We start from the raw sequence: 17,939 nt of genomic DNA on the forward strand, positions 1-17,939 counted from the left end.
GTTTTTTTACCAGGGAAGGTGAAAAGCAAGCAAAGGATATCCGCTAGCACAATGTCTGTTTCCTTTAGAAATAACAGGAGGAAATGCCCTGCCTAATCATGCACTAGGACCCAACTCCAGCCTCATTAACACCCAGGCAAGTTACTCACTTGGGTCTGAATTCAGCTCTTAGTATTTGAATGCCAACCACTGCAAACAATTGAGAGCAAATACTGTTCAACCTCCTTACCAAATCCAACTGCCTTTTGTAGTTGTACCGAAATCGTGTGTTATACTACTGAGACTGACTTCCTTGCTAAATACATTATGTCCAGAATCTCATCTGTGACACTGAACAGCAATAACCATCTATTTCTCCAGCTGTGCTCTCGACAGACTCTGCACCAGCCTCACATTCTACAGAACACTGTCGGTGCCATTAAATACTTTCATAAACCTTTGGCTGAAAGATGTTTCTAGTTTAGAGACATCAAAAGCAATCTGTGCTGCTGTAAGGTTCTTTCAACATTCAGGGCATTAATGCTGGACTTCAGAGCCCAAAGTTAGCTTGCAAGTAACCTCAGCCAAGAGGCAACCCACAACATTCCTCCTCTGCAGATGGGGAGAGGAGCACTTCCCCAAGGCAAGGGAGACATTAAAGCTTTTAAGCTGCTTTGACAATTTAGTCAAATTGGAAGCCAGGAAGGGTACTGGCTGTAATCCTCAGCAGCACATCCCGAGCCACAGCTGGAATCGCACATCTGTCCAAACAGGAGACAGCTCAAAGGGGAAGTGATGAGCAGAGAAACAAGCAGATTTTGCATCTGCAGGGCAGGTTAAACACTCAGTTTTCATCATATAGCTCTGCACTGCACACGGAACACGGAGATAAAATGACATTACTGTCACATGGCTTTTCAGCGTAAGGAAGGCAACAAGCCTTTACCACGTATTGCTGAGTATGAGCAACAGTGCTCTGCTGAAATGCTCCACCTGGGTGAAACAGCCAAAGCAGCACACACGTGGGATCAGGAAGCCAGAAACCTCCAGGAACAGGCATAAGAAGGGATATAAAGGTAAGAGGGAAAACGGGGAGCAGCTTGCAGCTTCCCTCCTGATCTACCTTCTCTGACTTCACACAGAATATCTGAGCTGTTTTTCTCTGTAAAAAGTGAGATAAGGAAGCAGAGGAACACCTGCCGGGCTCCCAGCACAGCCCCCAGTGCCACACGTACAATCCAACCTAAAAGACATCCCGAAGGCATAGGATGGACACCAGGCCAGCAGAGCTCAGCCTGCAGCTGAAGGACTGCAGCACTCCGGGAGGGCAATGCCAAGCATGGAGCATTTGCAGCAGAGAGAAAACAGTCCCAGTTCATTGCATTTCTTAAAGCTGAGCTGAAAGGCTGCCTGCCTTACCCTCAGCTTGAACCTACTGTCGCTTTTGAAGCACACAGTAGGAAGGGAGATGAAATGACCCACTTAGCACCCCTGTACTGCGACTGTATTGAAACTGCATCTACCTCAGACACTCTCCTTCCTTTCTTTTGAAGCCTTTAAGTCCTTTGGGAAACCTGAGGTGCAGAAGCACGCTTCTGAATAGGAAGTGCTATTGATTCCAGCAAAGCTTTATTCCTCCTTTCTCAAGTCATTTTTTATTATGATTGCTGTGTCTGCAAAGCTGGCACTTTCAACATCTATTTCCCCCAGTAAACCGATTTCCAGACATCTCTTCATTTCCCTTTCCATCTGAGCCATGCCTCAGACTGTGGCAGCAGACAAGGACACACCACGCATACAGCACTCTGTGCTCCATCAGTAAACATTCAATTGTGAAATCAGGTTAATCAGGACTTTTCCCAGGGAATCGTTACAAACCTAATGGTAACGACTTTCTTAATTGGGAGGGTAATTCTCAGGCTGCCTGCAAGTAATTAAGTGTCATCGGTAAGAACGGGTATGACGTGCTAAAGAGGGGCAGTATTCACCATGGACAACTCTGTTGGACATCTGCAGCCCAAAAAGGGCTTCACTGAACATCAGTGAATTTCCCTAATCCACTCCTATCAGTTTTCCTCACTTCTGCACTAACTGCACGGCTTTTTCCCCCCAAATTTATCGTGCTGCACGTTCGAATGAACAGTATGTGTCATCCATATGATACAGGTCTATTTCCATCTAACCTCTACGTGGGGTCCAACAGAAGAGAAGCAGAAATCCCTGGATGGATTTCCCACAGCCTACAGCACAACTGCAGTGAAGACAAATTCTTGCTCTGCTCCACACCTTCCAAACAAGTGAGAGTTTAAATCCCAGATGTGTTCTGAGACAAAACGCTCAGTACAGAAACCTTTCTACTGTCAGCGATCCCTGAGCCATCCCACTGCTGCCTGTATCACCTCATGATCTCTCTGAAAATAAGGTTCCAATACATAAAGCTGGTCAGGCTGGCTCTCAGCCGTGTTTTAAACTGAAAGAGGGGAGGTTTAGGTTAGATGTTAGGAAGAAATTCTTCACAGAGGGCAGTGAGGCACAAGCTGCCCAGAGAGGTTATGGATGCCTCACCCCTGGAGGTGTCCAAGGCCAGGCCTTGATGGACTCCTGGGCAGCCTGATATAGTGGTTGGCATCCCAGCTCACAATCAGGGGGTTGGAACTAGATGATCTTTGAGGTGTTTTCCAACCCAAGCCATTCTTGCCCACTGACAAGGTCTTCCCATTTATTCATGTGTTTGATACACTGGCTGCATCTGCTTCTTTCATGCCATTTAGCAATCTTTTTTTCTTGTCATTTCTGTAATGAAGTTAACTGGCACATTTATCCAGGAATCGCTTCTTCCATTTTCCTCTCATTGCTTTGCCTTCACTGCTGTGAACCTTTCCAAGGAATAGCAGAAAACTCTTTTCTGCTGACCTTCCTGCGGCCACGGGTGGACATTAACCCACTTACAGCAATCTGCTCAGCAACAGAATACCCACAGGCAGGATGGAAATTTCTCTTTAAAATGTTGATGGGCTTCTTCACAAAATGATATTAAATGCCATAAAACATTTTAAGCACAGACGTTTTTAACACATAATAAAACTCAGATTAGTCTGTTAATCTTGCCCTAGATCAGCTTCATTTCTTAGTCTTCATGAATTAATTTAACTCTAGCCTACAGTTGCTCACAAGGTGGTTATTTAAATAAATCACAGAGAAAAAAAACTTGTTTTATTAGATTGGGAAAATCTCTATGCCTAAAGATTAGTATTCACTAAACATACTTTTGATCTTACTGTCCAAGAGATGTGAGCCAGAATATGAAGACCTGCATAGCTCTTACTTCAACTCCTTGTCATCCCCAGGCCACTGCAAGGCAGGATATTGTTTGGTTTTACTGAAAAAAAGATTGAGTTTTCTGTTTGATCAGAAAATACAACACCTGGGCTAAGGAGGCTGGTTTCTCCTGCCAACTCAGAGCAGGACAGAGCTGGCACCACAGCCTGCCCCAGATGCCATGCTGCTTGTGCAGCACTGTGATGCTCTCATGGAGAAAAGCTAGAGCACGCATGGTAACTTGCAGCGAGCTCCATTCAGCAGTCTGAATGGCTCCAGCACACCAAACAGCAGCCTGAGCTCAGCCCATTCCATGTGCTGAGTGGGTGCTTCTGGCCACCTACCAACAAGCAGTATGGAAGGAAAGCAGATGCTTCAGAAAGCACATGGGGGCTTCACATTTTCCCAAGGAAAATGCCAGCTTGATGGTGCATAAATCCCATTTTTCCTCCAGCAATGGAGGACACCAGAAGTCTAAGGAGCTTCACCTCGCTTTCCCACTATAAATCACTGATGTTATACGATATCTCAGATCTCTACAAGCTCAACTACACACTGCAATACAGGAGGGGATCTGCAACGGGTTTGAGCATCGACTTCCTTGGTTTAACAGTACCTGTTAGATTCATGCAGGAAGAGCCACATGCTACAGCACAGCCCCTGGAGCAGACGAGCATGTCCCATCCACAGCAGTAACTTGCGTTCAAGCAGTAACGGGTTTCTAACTAGTCTAGCCTTGCTATCTCAATTAGGTCAACAGAAGCGTGGTATTTCTCCTCTCCCTCTCCAGTGACAATGACTGCTGATATCCCATCCCATGCTCAAATCACAAGCAGGAAGACGCCAGGCTACAACTGTCACTTGCAAACAAAAATGAGGAATGAGGAACAAGCAACAAGCTCCCAGCAACCCCTCCAGACATCGGCAGCTAAGTGCACAGCCCTTTTCTTCTCATAAATACTAGCACAAAGAAAAAGCTTTACCAGTAGCCACAGCCATGTGACATAGACAACAAAACACTCTTCCTCAGCATCCTGCTTTGTCTGTAGGCTGCCTTTCAATTACTCCTTCCACTTCCAGAATAATATTTACCTCAAAGAGCTGCAAGACAGAATGCACACAAAGAAGGGAAGAATGCCCTCATTTTAACAATATATTCCACTCAAAGCTCTGCCAAACTATTCAAACTCCCCAGAAGAACTTAAAAACTAACAGCCAGATTCCTCTGCCATGACCTTCAGCCACATTTGACTCGCTGCTTGTTTGAGTGTATTTTGACCTTTGACAGACTGACCCACAGGGCAGCACAGCTTCTTGGAAGGCAAATGCCTAAGCTCATTACAAGAGCTAGATACAAAAGCTAAATGCAATAAGACTTAAGTGCAGGCAAATCAGCAAACTGCCTCAAGACTAAACAAGGCTGGAAAGAGCTTTTTTCAAGTTCAACCTTTTACTTTCCACAGCCTGAAGAGATCACTCATCCCCAAAGGCCTTTGAGATGCCAGCTTCTGACTTGGGTTTCCAGCAGAGTGGCTGAAGCAGACTCACCTGCACGTTCTCTTCCGTGACCTCTATCTCAGCTGTGTAGATGTAATCAATCAGCTTCCTCAGTGTCTGCCCATCTACGTCTTTTATCTCGATCTTCTTAGCTTTGCTTTCAGACATGTCTCCTGAAATGGATTTTAAAAGGACAGTCAGTTTGCTGTGCAGGAGCTCTTTTCAGGCCATTGTTCCCCCCACCTCCAGCACATCCTGCTGGTACCTAATGACTGCCCTGACACTATTCCTGACCATCTAAAGATGAAGACTGAGATTCTCAGAAGCCTCTTAATGCCACCTAAAGAGCATCTCAATGTTAGAAGACACTATATAAGATAAAACTCACCAGTAAGAACAAAGAGGTTGATTTTTTGCAGGAAAACAACCTGCCAAATTCAGCTGTATTTAAACATGGATGGGGACTGAAAAAGCAACACGGCCCTCTGCTGTGTCTCATCATAGAGACAGGATCAAAGAGACTTCGGACAAGCCTTAGCAGGGCTCATTTTATTCAACTATTTATGATAAATACATGTATAAAGGTAGATAAGTAAAGCTGCAACAGCTACGTTCAGGCACTTTGTGGCATGCTGCACAAAATAAAGGCAAGGTAGTGTTGCCCTCCTTGATGAATAACCTGAAACCTGCTGGAGGAAACAAGTGTCCATTCAGTGTGCAGAAAGCGTGCTGTAGGAAGGAGAGTGGACCCTCTGGGGTCCTTCCAGCCTTCATGCACTGGATGACATCACCCAGCCCAGGCTTAACCAGCGGGATCTCCAGGAAGCACAGAACAGAAAGAGCAAGCGCCAAAGCAGAAAGGAAACGATAAACGAAAAACTAAATCTAAACAAAACAGAGCTTGAAGAAATGTTAATTCTTAAACCAGAGCATGAATAACCACTACGCTAAGAAATGTGGTGACTCAATACTGCTGTGGGATTAAGAGGAAAAATAGTTTCTGCAGCCTAAATGAGAAGTAATTACAGCCTACAGCTCCATACGGAGCACAGGACGTGTCCAGGCACACTGAGTACACAGCACACAGCATGGAGCAGGGTGCAAACAGGGGGCTGAGCCTGAGCAAAGCCCAGGTCCTGGACACTAAACCTTTGGGGCTTCACTTACACCAACAAGGAGGCAGAAAACAGGAGCTGGGTCAGACCATAAGCATGAGAAGGGCCAACAACATCCCCAGGGAAACACGTGCTGAAAAAATATTTGCTCCAACTTCAATTTTTAATATTAATTGATAACAGCTTTATTAAAAGAAGCCCATGAATACAAATATACAAAGGGACACAACTCAGGTTTTTTAATTGGTGAAATAAACCTCTCAGCCCTAAAACTACCCCCCATGCTGTGAAATAAATAAATAATTTATATATATATATATATATATATATATAAACCTCTCCAGAGAAGAGAGGGCTCAGCTCAGCCCACGTGGAGCTGGAGCTCCCTGGAAGGACCCAGACAAAATCCCACAAGTGAGGGGCAAAGCAGAGCTGCACTGACAGTGTCCATTGGGACCAGGGGACAGGAGAGGGGCTGGGACACTCTCCTCTAGGATTGATGCAGAAATAGCTCAGAGGGACTGATCTGATAACACTGGCTGTCTTTGTGCACTCACATGACACAGCCAACAAAAATAAAGGCTGTGTGGGCTTCTACACCCACCAGCAAGCTGCCAGCCCTGCATGCTAACATCTCCTAGTGGCTCTGCTCCGATACCATCCCACAGCCACAGAGAAGGTCACACTGTGTCCCAGGGCAGGGGCAGTGGGAATGGGACCTGAGCCCTCCAGCCACGTGTCCTAATGGAAAAAATAAGACAAAGGCCCAAAACTTCAGCCCCTAAGTTCTTGGAAGCAGAGAAATTTGAAGGTCCCTCCCAACCCAAGCTATTCTGTGATTGATGCATCGATATCTCCTCCCACAGCAATGCTGAAATCCCCCCACGTTTCTCATAGTAACAGCCCCACCTCCATAGTATCTGTAGTCCTTCTTGAGATGATTATTGTGGTTTTGTTTTCCCAAACTGATGGAAATTATTGTCACCAATCACCCCCAGTTGTGATGCCAACAAGGACTGTGTGCCTGAACCACTCTAGCACTCTAGGTGCACCCAAGCTGCTCTCACCCCTGCATCCTGCATCCATTCCGCAAGCATGCACACACAGAGGTGCAGCTGCCAAGTCACACTGCTGATGTGCAATACAAAGCTGAAAAATAAATCCCAACAAATAGCCAAGCTGAGAGTTTAAACATTTGCCCTTTGGAAACTGAACCGACACAGCTTTGCAAGAAGATCCAGTCCATAGAAATTTGGGACCAGAACTGAATGGACAACTGGTCCTTGCCCGATCCACTGCCTGCAGGGCTGTGCTGGGGCCCCACGGCTGCCACCCATCCCAGGGCACACTGAGCAACCGCGTGACTGCGGGGCCTGATTACTGGTTAACTTGCTGCATGAGGGATTACACTTCTGGAGAATTCCTACGTGGAAACATGAGCAGCCCCAGCCCTGCTCTGCACCACTGCATTCCTGCTCAGGTGACCTCTAAGGATCAGAGGGTTCTCCAGTGATTTTTTTACTTCTAAACCTTCCTTTCAGGAACCAGCATCACAAACACTCCCCTCCCTGAACCCAGTCCAAGGCTCCCCACAGAGCAGCAGTGCCACGTACCTTTGCTCCCACACAGATAAAGCCACGTGGCAAACCTCACTTCTTGTCTAAAACTCAGACATTGGTTCACAGTTAAGTTTCATCCCCCCTCCATTATGGAAGGGAAGATGCACAAACAAGAGGCTTTTTCCTGAGATATTCCACATTTTGCTTCTAGTATGGCAAATAAAACCAAGCCTAACCCCAAGGTCTGTAAAAGCAAGAAGCATCCACAGTGCCCAGCTGACCCTCTTGGACCTCTCTGGAAAAGGCTCTCTACTCTTCATGGCCACAGACCAAGGAGTACAAAGCACATGCAAACGCCCCAAAGAGCTGTAGCTCTGAGACCATGGCAACCATTCTCTGCAGCATATATTTTCCTTGTTATGTCAGTTCCTATCCTAGAAAGGAGGACAAGGAAAAGGAAAGGAAGCTAAGGTGCTCCTGATCATGCTAACGTTACCAGAAGAACCTAAATAAGTTGGCCAGTGCCTGCCTTGGGACCAACACAGCTCTCCTTGCTGTCCAGCCCACTGACAGCCATGGCCTATAGGGATCTGGTGATCAGGGCAAGAATTCTGCCCCCTCCTTCCCTTCACACTGAGGTTGCATCTGCCATTACCAAAATACACTGGGCTGTAACAATGCACCCTGCAAGAAAACAAAGTAAAAACACAGAGCTACTAATGCACACTGGGATCAAGAGAACCACAGTGTTATTTCGGGCAGCAGCAACAAGTGCCATGGGAGATTAAACATCCGTGACCACGAATAAGCATCTGCAGGGCTGGGCCTCAAAACTACAACTTCTGTGCCAGCAGCTTCTTTGATGTGAACAGGGCACAACACGTGTGCCTGATGTTAACAATGTGTGGTTTCATGACCCAAGCATTTGCTGAGGAATAAAAAGCCACCCACAGCAAGCCAAGCCCCACAGGAACCTTCCTGTGAGTGATATTCTGCATGCCCCCCCATAGCCTTATGCCACCCCCAAGCCCATTTACCGTGCCCCAGTGCAGGGTCTGCTGCAGAGTACCTGTAAACATGGCACAAAAGTAAGGGCTGCAGGCTGCCAGGACCACGCGGTGGGCTTCCATCTCCACAGTTTCTGCCACAATCACTACATCACAGAGCAGTCGCTTGCTGGAAAAACACCAGAAGAGACAAAGATTGTTTCAGAACTGGTAAGGAAAACAAACAAACAAACAAACACAACTATGTTTTATGTCTGAAGAAGCAAGAAGACCTACCGCCAGGAACAAGGCACCTGAGCCCTTAGGGGACAGCAGTCAGGCCTGCAGCTTACCCCTGGGCCTGAGAACTTTCCCACCCCATGACTTAGCTGGGATTAAGAGTCACAGGAATAAAACAACGGGTTCCAAACACAACCAAATAACTTCTGTGCTCCCCACCGAATCACTGTACGGCTTTAGAAAAGCCACTTCATTAATCAGTGACCTTTCCTAGCAGCCCCACGTATGTCCTTTGAGGATTCATTAGTTAATGTTTGCACAAGGATTGGAGATGCAGACATCGAGGAGTGCTCAGCCTCCCAATAAGTTGGTTTAAGATGTTTGAGCATACAAATGCAAAAATAAAGGCGTTCTTTTGAAACGTTAAGCCAAGTTTAGTGCCTGCAAATCTAGATGGAGCCTTCTCATCAGAAATGCTTATCAAAATGCCATGCTTTCTCCCCGGAAACTACATATCAAATAAATACATACAAAACTCCCAATGGTCTTGGCATGTCTCCTCCTCCTACTCCATGGAATAAGTAAACAAAATGATTTGTGAAATGGAGGGTTACTGATGGAAAACAGAAAGAAAGTAGAAACTGACAACCTTTGTTCTACCTTCACCCTCCTTTGCAAGGGATGAGGGCAGTAATGGGAGCTCTTTTAATCGGCTCTTAAGGGAAGCTTCCGTTTCCTTCAACTTATGTAAAAGATGCCCCATTCAGTTCCTCTATGGACTATAGTTATTTAAAGCACCGCTCGTTAAAGTTAATTCAATTTACATTTGAAAGCTGAAAATTCCAAGTGAGCAACATATTGCAAATAGGCTAAAGGCTCAGCAAGATTCTTGGTGACCCTCCGCTTGGGATTTCTCCGTGCATTTGACCTAAGGCACAATTATTCAAGGTAGCTATTAACACTGATTATCCACAGCTTAATGGATCACAAGTGTAATAGAGATGAGAACTGTATATTCCAGAACAGCAGCAGGGGCTGAGGAGGGTACCTAGAAAAAGAAAACGTCAACCAGGTTCTTCAGGGCAGCTTTCTATCTTGTATGTTTCATCCCTTCACCATCACACAGGACCTAGCTGACTGCAGGCACTGAGAAACACTGTCAGTCTCCAGCTATTCCCACTGTGCTTCAATTAACAAAGGAATAATAGGAGCACAATAGATTTCTGAATATAGCCACACAAACCTCTATTTTCAGATCTTTAGCTTTCAGTACAAAGAGACGACTAGAAGGATGCCAATAGAAAAAAAACATACTTTGCTTCATTTAACTGTTACAAGGGACGGACATCTCCATTTTCTGCTCCTTACGCAACTGAGAATCCCCATGAGACATCTGTGGAAGGAGACATTTCTAACTCTTCTCTGCACTGGAGAAAACAGACATTGGGAAACTACTAAATCCACAGAAGAGAGGTGTGACAGCAGCCTCTTTGGAGTACGCAGAAAGAGTAAAGGCTGTTATCTGCTTTCATCGTGCCATCTGGAGAGAGGGAGCACACGTTCATGTGTACCACACGTATTTTTTCACAGGACTTCTTTCAAAGCTTGTGACTGCTGGGATGGCAAACAGCTCAGATGAATCTGCTGTTAGAAATACTCCCCGAACCTCTGCCTGGTTCATGGGAGAACAGCTGAAAACCAGCACATGTTTAACTACTGCAACATCAGCAACTGCTTGGTAAGGACTGTGCTTGCTTACATCTTCTCAGCCCCCATCCTCCCTATGCCCACACAGCTGTTTAAAGACACCAGGGTGTTCCTTCTTAACTGACAATGGGACTTTTTTTAATTTCCACATAGAGACCTGAGCTGTTAGTGGGGCTTTTTTCCTACTTTGAAGTGCTCAGCCCAGATTGAGCAACAGCCCCGGTTCAACGGAATAAGAACAGTACATTCATAATCCCTGCTCTGTAATTACGTGTAGGTGTCTTTCTGTCTGTAATGTTCTGTTACTGGTTTTCAGACCATTAGCCCAGCAAAGAACATAGTTTACAGCTAAATTTGCTGTAAGTAATGGAAAACGCTACATGAATTATCATCTCTACAGTGAAGGATATCACTCAACTACTTGAGCTGCTGCTGGCTTCCTTCTGACTGGAAGATAGGCAATGGGAGAATGGGCACAGCACCCCACCACAATACAGCTATATTGTAGCTGCTTCTTTCCACTTGCTCATCAATACCCTCCATGCAACCCTTCTGTTTCAATCATCACCTTTCTGCTAAACCAGAGAGGATGCCCATTAAGTCAGAAATGTACCTCCGCAGTTCATTCATGACCTTGAATGCCTTTCTCATGTGTGAGGGGTTGACTGTCACTGTGCGCTGGTCCTTTTCATCTTCACCTGCCTCAGAGGATCGGGAACTCTGCTTAACGCTGGAAAGAGGAACAAAACAAGAGCACAGAGTTTGATTCTGCAATGCTTCAAAACCAACAGGTATCATAAAACTGCAGCACAGAGCATTATCCATGGAGTTGCTTGCACACTTGTTAGTCTAACCAGGCTTGCCATATGAAGAGCATCACAAAATGCAGCTACCTCTGCACTGATGTGGAAAGCCAAACAACCCAATCAGCAGGGAAGAAAAAGAAGTGCCAAACACTCGAGGACAAAGCCCAGTCTTACAGGCTGCAGTCCAGGAAAGCAGTGTAAGCTGGAATCCAAGCCAGAACATAACTGTCTGACTGAATCGGAACAGACTCCAGCACTGGGAGTTGCAGGAGTTCCATGGACATACTTTGCAGAGAAAGAGAAGTTTACCTTTTCACATCTCATCTGAAAAACCAACGCATACAACACATCTTCTTCCATAGAGGCAAATAGGAAAGGACTATTAAAACTACCTGCAGATTTTCCAAGCATTAGCTCTGCAGCCACGTTCCATTTCCATTCTAGAAATAGGTCTATTTAGTGCCACTGAAATGTATAGAAAGAATTACTAAACTCGGCTTTCCCGGCAGAACTACAGGCTGTATAGGTAATGTAAAACCAGATGCACCCAGTTCTGTGTTGTGTTTAACCAGGCCAACAGGTGCCTAAGGCACATACGTGTCCTCATTACTTTGTTCTGAGCGTTGGCTCTTGCACAGAATTGACATAAGGTCAATATCACCACCTCTATGATTCCAAAATGCACAAAATCACTTGCAGCTTAAGGTTCCCACCTGTAAAACAAAGCAGCATTTTAGTTATCACTGTTCCACTAAATCTACAGCTCATACCTCGAGCCTTCCGGCAGGCAAAAGCAAATAAAACAAGCTGAGCAAGGTCATCCTTGTTGAATATCAGCTCCAAGTGAATGGCTGGCCCTGGGAGGTAACCCCATCACCATCACCAGCCTGGAGCCCTGCTCGGAGCTTTCCTTCCAAAGGACAGTCCCCATCAGCTCCAGGTTTCGTACCCTTCTCCTTGTCACTTTTCTTACTGTGCTTGTTTCAGGACAGAACATGCTGCAGCAGGTTAAACCAACAGCTGCACATCCAGGCTGTACCACAGACAGCCTCTGAAGAAGGGTACAAAGCCAGCGAAGAGGGTCGGGTCATTCCCCAGAACAGCCTACTGACCCCTGCCAATGCCTGTACATTATACGTATCTTCAAACACAGTGATTTTTTCCCTGACAAAACACAATTATAACTATTTGCAGCCCGCTACGTGTTCCCTTTACCAAACATGGCATTCTTGTGGTTTTCATCCCAGTAGCCCAGTATGGCCAGATGACAAACCAGAAGGGAGGGCACCCCGTGTTAAACATTCAGCACTCACAGGGCTGGCAGCAATGATACAGCCGGGTTTTGTGTCCCTGAGGAAAGCAGTGTGCCTACAGCACACAACAGCATTCAGCTCCCATCCAGCTCCACTGCAGCAAGGAGACTCTGAGCACCACTGGGATGTTCAGCTGCACTGACCAAAACCCTCTGTTGAAACCTCTGGCCTAGTGAAGTTTGACCATAGCTTTAAAATGTCAGCCTTGCTTTTCAAACAGCCAAGCCTTCCCTTGTGCCATGCCAAGCAGGGGTGTGAAAGCATGAGCGGCTTCTCCAAGCTTTCAGTCTCCAAAGCAAAAGTACATTCAGGAAGCAAACAAATAAAGGGAAAATGAAACTGAAAGAGGTGAGCGGACACCTGTGCCCATTGGATGCTGCTTTCAGCCAGAGACCAGCCCTGCAGGATCCCAAACCAAGCGATGCACACAAAAATCACACAGCTTCTTTAATCCGGAGAAGCGTACCACTGAGATTTATTTGTTAGCACTCCGATGCCAGCATCCAAAGATTCATTATTTCCCAGCAGGCAAGAGATGCAGATCAGAGGACGCAGTGAGTTCCACTGAACACCAAAGTAAAGGTCAGAACAACACGCCTCCATCGAGCCTCCACCGCACCACGTTGGTCTGTGTATTTTAAAAGCAAAAGCCTTGTTCTTTTTGAAAAAGACCAACCAGATCTTCCTATAAAACATGAAAAGCAGCTCTTTCTAAAGCATCCTGATGAACATTCTCAGGATTACTAGAAAGGGTGAATTTCATATTTTACCAAAGAGCTCATCATAGGAAAATACTGCATTTTATCTAGCTAGCAACTCGCTTAAGTAAATAAGTAAAATCAATGTATGCTATTTAAAGCTCTTCCCAAATGACTAATGTGAAATAAAAGTTTAAAAAAATTAATGGCCAATTGCCTTTAACTCATCTCTGAAACTGAGTCAGCTTCCACAGAACTTTGCTCCATTAATACAGAGGAGAAAGATTTCACACCCCCACACAAGCTCACAGATAACACCAACGCATTCCTAGCATCAAAAACGCAAGGATCCTCACACTGCTGCAAACACAACCTGCCTCAAAAGACTGAGCTGCAGAGACCACAGAGCCCATTTACGTAACCCTGCTTCTCCCACTACACGGAGAGCTGTTACGCTTCAGAATTACTCTGTTATTTCAATAAGGCAGCAAAACCAAGGAGAGAACGACGTCCTCGCAGCAGAGCGGGCCATGCAGGTCCTGCCCATCCCCAAGCTGCTGGAGGAGCTGCCATCCAGCATACAGCAGGCCGGGTGCCAGGAGCAATTTGTCCCACCCTGGGCCACCCGAAGCCGTGCAGTGAGTGAATGGACAGATGATTTAATTTCCCTGAGCCAAATGAACACCCTCGTTAGGGACACAGCAGGACTGAGCCCAGCGATGCAGTCCTTCCTTTCAGAGCACGCCAACCGTGCTGCCATCCCTCTGCATGGCCTTCCGGTGCCATCCCCAAATGGAACAAACGTACCCCAATTTCAGAGCCCCACACTGTGCCAGTGAAGCTCAGAGCACTATTTATGGCCATTTCCTCCTCTCCAAGCTCAGCAGGCTCAGCTCAGGCTCAGCAGCTCCTCTGACTGAGCTGGGCCACATCCCAGCCTGCGGAGAGCACTTACATCCCATAACCCACAGCTCCGCCGCACGCAGGCATCACTCGTAAAGTTGGGTTGCCGTAGTTACCAGCAGTAATTACAGATGTCTTTGTAGATTGTGCTAAAGAATAAAAGCCTCCCTTAGAGCTAAACTGTCCCCTTGCAAGGTTATTGCCATGTAGAGAGCTAGTAAACCACAGGAACAAAAATCATGCCTCTGCCAAAATCAATTCTAATGCTGGCTTTAGTCGAGCCACCCTAAAGGAGAAGCAGTTTCCAAATGAGCTCTCCTTTGGAACAGGAAAGGATGAGCTCCTGCTAATATTCCTGCAGGACAGCTCCAGCACCCGGCCTCCTCAGGGACACCAACCTTTGGAGACCTGCTGGGTCCTCACTGTGAGTGCTGGGGGGGCTCTGGGTGCTGCCACATCCCCGCAGCCCCCGGCTGGCACCTTGGCTTTCTCCAGGCTCAGCGAGCTGCCCTCCTCCTGCCTTTTTGTCTTACAAGATGAGTGACAAGCTAGCTACACATTTTCTCTCCAGGATGCACTACGAACATCACTGTGCAATGTCACTCTCAAGTTTCTGACAGGTGCCACATAGCTCTGATCTAAAAATCTGAAGGATACCCAACAGCAGTTACTGGTCTTCCAAACTAAAATGCCTCCATTAAGATAAAGGAAGAGCTGGAAATTCATATGTTCTTAAGGAAAGTAGTTTAAATGGATCTCAGAATCACGGAGCAAACACAGTGATGGCCAACAGCGTCATCCCCTGAGGCAGACAGGCGGTAAGAAAAGGTTGTGCTGTAGTTACATATTTATAAGACCTCAATTCCTGGTTTTTTCCTTAGGTGTACACAGAGATGGTAAAAATCGTGACTGAAGGAGTCCAAATACCTGGATGGCTTTTGAGGGAATGGAGACGTTTGCTTAGACAAACACATGACAGGCATACAGGAGACCCTCCCCCCCAAAGTAATTTATATCTAAAGAGACCTTGGGGGAAAAGCAGACTTCAGGAACCACCGAGAATAAAACTTCACTGACAATAATGGAAGCAGCACAAAATGACTCAACTGTGACAGGAATACCATGTGCTTTCTTGGTATTTTTCAGACAAATACTATGAAGAGCCTCCAGCTCGATGAAAAGGTTACCACTTCCAGAGAGATCTGAAATTACACGTTGTAAGACTTCTCTAACAAATAAACATCCAGCCTTTACTCAGACACATCTCTCCCATCTAGATTCAGACCTCCTTGCTGGATCAGACACCATTACGCAATTCCTCCATCAAATGAAAGCCCTTATCGGCGCAGTAAAATAGAATCAGGGGTCTGAGAGAACTTGTTGCCAGATGTGCAGGTTTCAGGTTAAATCCCCCTTGCCCATGGCTGCTTCTGCCCATGTGCAGTGACGTGGGCACACGTACTACCCAGATGTAGTTATGAGCAGGATGTTTGAGTCCAGGCCGGCTTGGGACCAGAGTCAGAGGTGATACAAGCACCAACAACACGTTCCTCATGAGCTACAAAAATGGAAAATTAAAAACCAGGGGGAATTCTGCTGTCACGAAGGACACGGCGTGTAAAATTTAAGACCTAATCTGCGTGACATATATTCGAGTTGAAACGCAAAAAGTACAAAAATGGAAGCAGAACCAGCCCGCTCGCTGCAATGGCACTCATCAAGCAAGGTCAGCTCTTTAAACCTCCCAGGACTCGTTCTGAGCAGGCAGAGCGGCTTTGGAGTGGTCCTACAGAGCATCCCCAGCGATCCCTGTCAAAAGGCAAAGCCCACTGCTACCTGCACACATGTTCCTCGGGTCTGCCTCCTTCCCCTTCCCAAAAACCAGAACTAAAAGCAGCAATTTGGGTAATCCTTCTTTACTTCCCAAAGCATTCCGATAGGGATAATCAATGCTTCATGCTCCTAAAACTGTATAGTCTGGAAAAGAGGGTAAGACAAAGCACCCAGCTGCTTTCCAGGTGACTTCCCCACTGAACCACCAGAAGAGGCCCCCACACACAACAGGACCATTGCAGTCGCGTGGGAAGAGGCAAAATGTGGTAGTACCAAGGAGGAGCACGGCCTGGGGCACCCAGATGACCACTCTGCAGTCCCTCAAACGTTAGGCTAATAGTTAACAAGATTTCAAGGCACTGGAAATCAATTAACACCTGGATACCGATGTCCGGATTTATATCCATAGCTGACCATTCCTGACCATTCACACCCTTACACGGAATGCGAGCTCCATTTTAAAGCCATTTAGAGACGAGGCGGGTGAGAGCTGTGTGCTGCCAGCTGAACACACCAAGCCTTGCAGTTATGGGGCTAGGTAAGGGTACCGGGCCGCCCTCCAGAGCTTGGGGAGCAATTTGGACACACTGCAGAGCTGCACCTCAACAGAGGGAAATCCCCACAACGTGGGGCTGACCCCACTTCAGTCTCTCAATGTACCACATTTAAACACAACCGGTGCCAAGCCCTGGAGATGAACCCTGCCAGCCGGCCAAGCCCCCTCCCCATCCCGCACTCCCTGCAAGGACACCAGCAGGGCTGGAGGCTGGAGAAGGGGCACCCGGCACGTCCTGTTTAAAAGAGAAATACAAAAGAGAAGAAGAGAAACGGCTTCGCGTGTAGTTTGAAGCCGTGCAAGTGTGGTTCTGGTGTGAGAAAGGCACCCAGACGTTGGGAGGAGCAGAACGCAGCACGGCGAGCACCGCACGGCTCTGCAGCACCTCGGAGCCCCGAGCGGAACCCCTGACGCGGTCAGCGGGCACCGGGACGGCTCGGAGGGCACCGCTGCGCTCAGCTCTCGGAGCTACACCGTCACCTTGTAGAGATCGAATACACACGGCCCAGCAGCGGCGCGAGGACGGCTCAGCATCCGCTCCTGCCCGACTCCCGTGCCGGCTCCCACGTACACAAAGGTGCGCCGAGCCCCAAGGCTCCCCAAAAGCCGCCCATCCCACCGGCGGCACAGCCGGCAGCGGGGACGGCTCAGACGTGACCCCAGCCGCCTGCCGGGGTCCCACGGCGCACCGCGCAGCCCCGCGCCCACGGCTCCGACCCCGGGCTGCCTCCCGTCAGCGCGATCCGCCCGACCCCCGGCCCGCCCCTCCGTGCCCGGGCACCCGCTTCCCCCGGCTCGGCCGGCCCGGGGCTGTCGCCGGAGCCCTCCGCTCGGCCGGCCACAAAGGCTCGGCGGCGGCACCCACCTCTCCTCCTCCATTGTGCGGCAGCGGGGCGGGCTCAGCGCCCCGGGCCCGGCATGGCTGCGAGCGGCCGCCCCCGCCCCGGGGCCGCTTCCTCTGGGCGGCTGCGGAGCGTTGCGTCCCCGCCGCGCCCCGCCGCAGCGACTGCCGCCGCAACCCGCGCCGCCCTCCGCCTCCTCTCGGCCTCCTCCGCCTCCTCGCTGCCTCCTCCCACCGCGAGCTGGCTGCTCGTCTCCGGGCAACGGCGGCAGCGGGGGCGGCCTGCCGCTCCGCCCGGCTCGGGGCTGCCGCGGCTCGGAGCGCGTGGAGGGGCTGCCCCGTGCGGCCGGCGGCCTCGCGAGCCGTAAAGGGCGGTTCGGTGCGAGCCGGGCGGGACAGGCACCAAAAGGGCCTCGCGCTCAGCCGCACGGCGGGCGTACAGCAGCCGGCGGTCGCACCTGGGATCCCCTCCTGTGACTGACAGCAGCCCTGTCACAGCGCTCCTCGCCCGCTGCCAGAAGTCAAACGACAACAGGACTCCCCTCAGAACTGCTCTTTCCTACCGTCCTTCCTACAAGAGCAGCTCCG

General features: G+C 48.3%; 1 protein-coding gene across 2 annotated transcripts in view; it reads right to left on the bottom strand.

Annotated features, from left to right (window-relative positions):
- The window catches only part of KLHL3 (kelch like family member 3), a 36,372-nt gene extending 18,853 nt beyond the window's left edge, over nucleotides 1–17,519 (bottom strand). The window contains exons 1-4 of one of the 2 annotated variants that reach the window (XM_072348159.1): nucleotides 17,376–17,519; nucleotides 11,015–11,131; nucleotides 8,538–8,644; nucleotides 4,846–4,967 (exon numbers count right to left, since the gene is read on the bottom strand). In XM_072348159.1, the coding sequence (XP_072204260.1) occupies nucleotides 4,846–4,967; nucleotides 8,538–8,644; nucleotides 11,015–11,131; nucleotides 17,376–17,389 (360 nt within the window). In that variant the 5' untranslated portion in view covers nucleotides 17,390–17,519. Of the gene's footprint in view, nucleotides 1–4,845; nucleotides 4,968–8,505; nucleotides 8,645–11,014; nucleotides 11,132–17,375 lie in introns of those variants that run through there. The other variant, XM_072348160.1, reaches the window with a different exon arrangement.
- Nucleotides 17,520–17,939: the final 420 nt, after the last annotated feature.

Source organism: Excalfactoria chinensis, chromosome 13 (assembly GCF_039878825.1).
Source record: "Excalfactoria chinensis isolate bCotChi1 chromosome 13, bCotChi1.hap2, whole genome shotgun sequence".
Lineage (NCBI taxonomy): Eukaryota > Metazoa > Chordata > Aves > Galliformes > Phasianidae > Excalfactoria > Excalfactoria chinensis.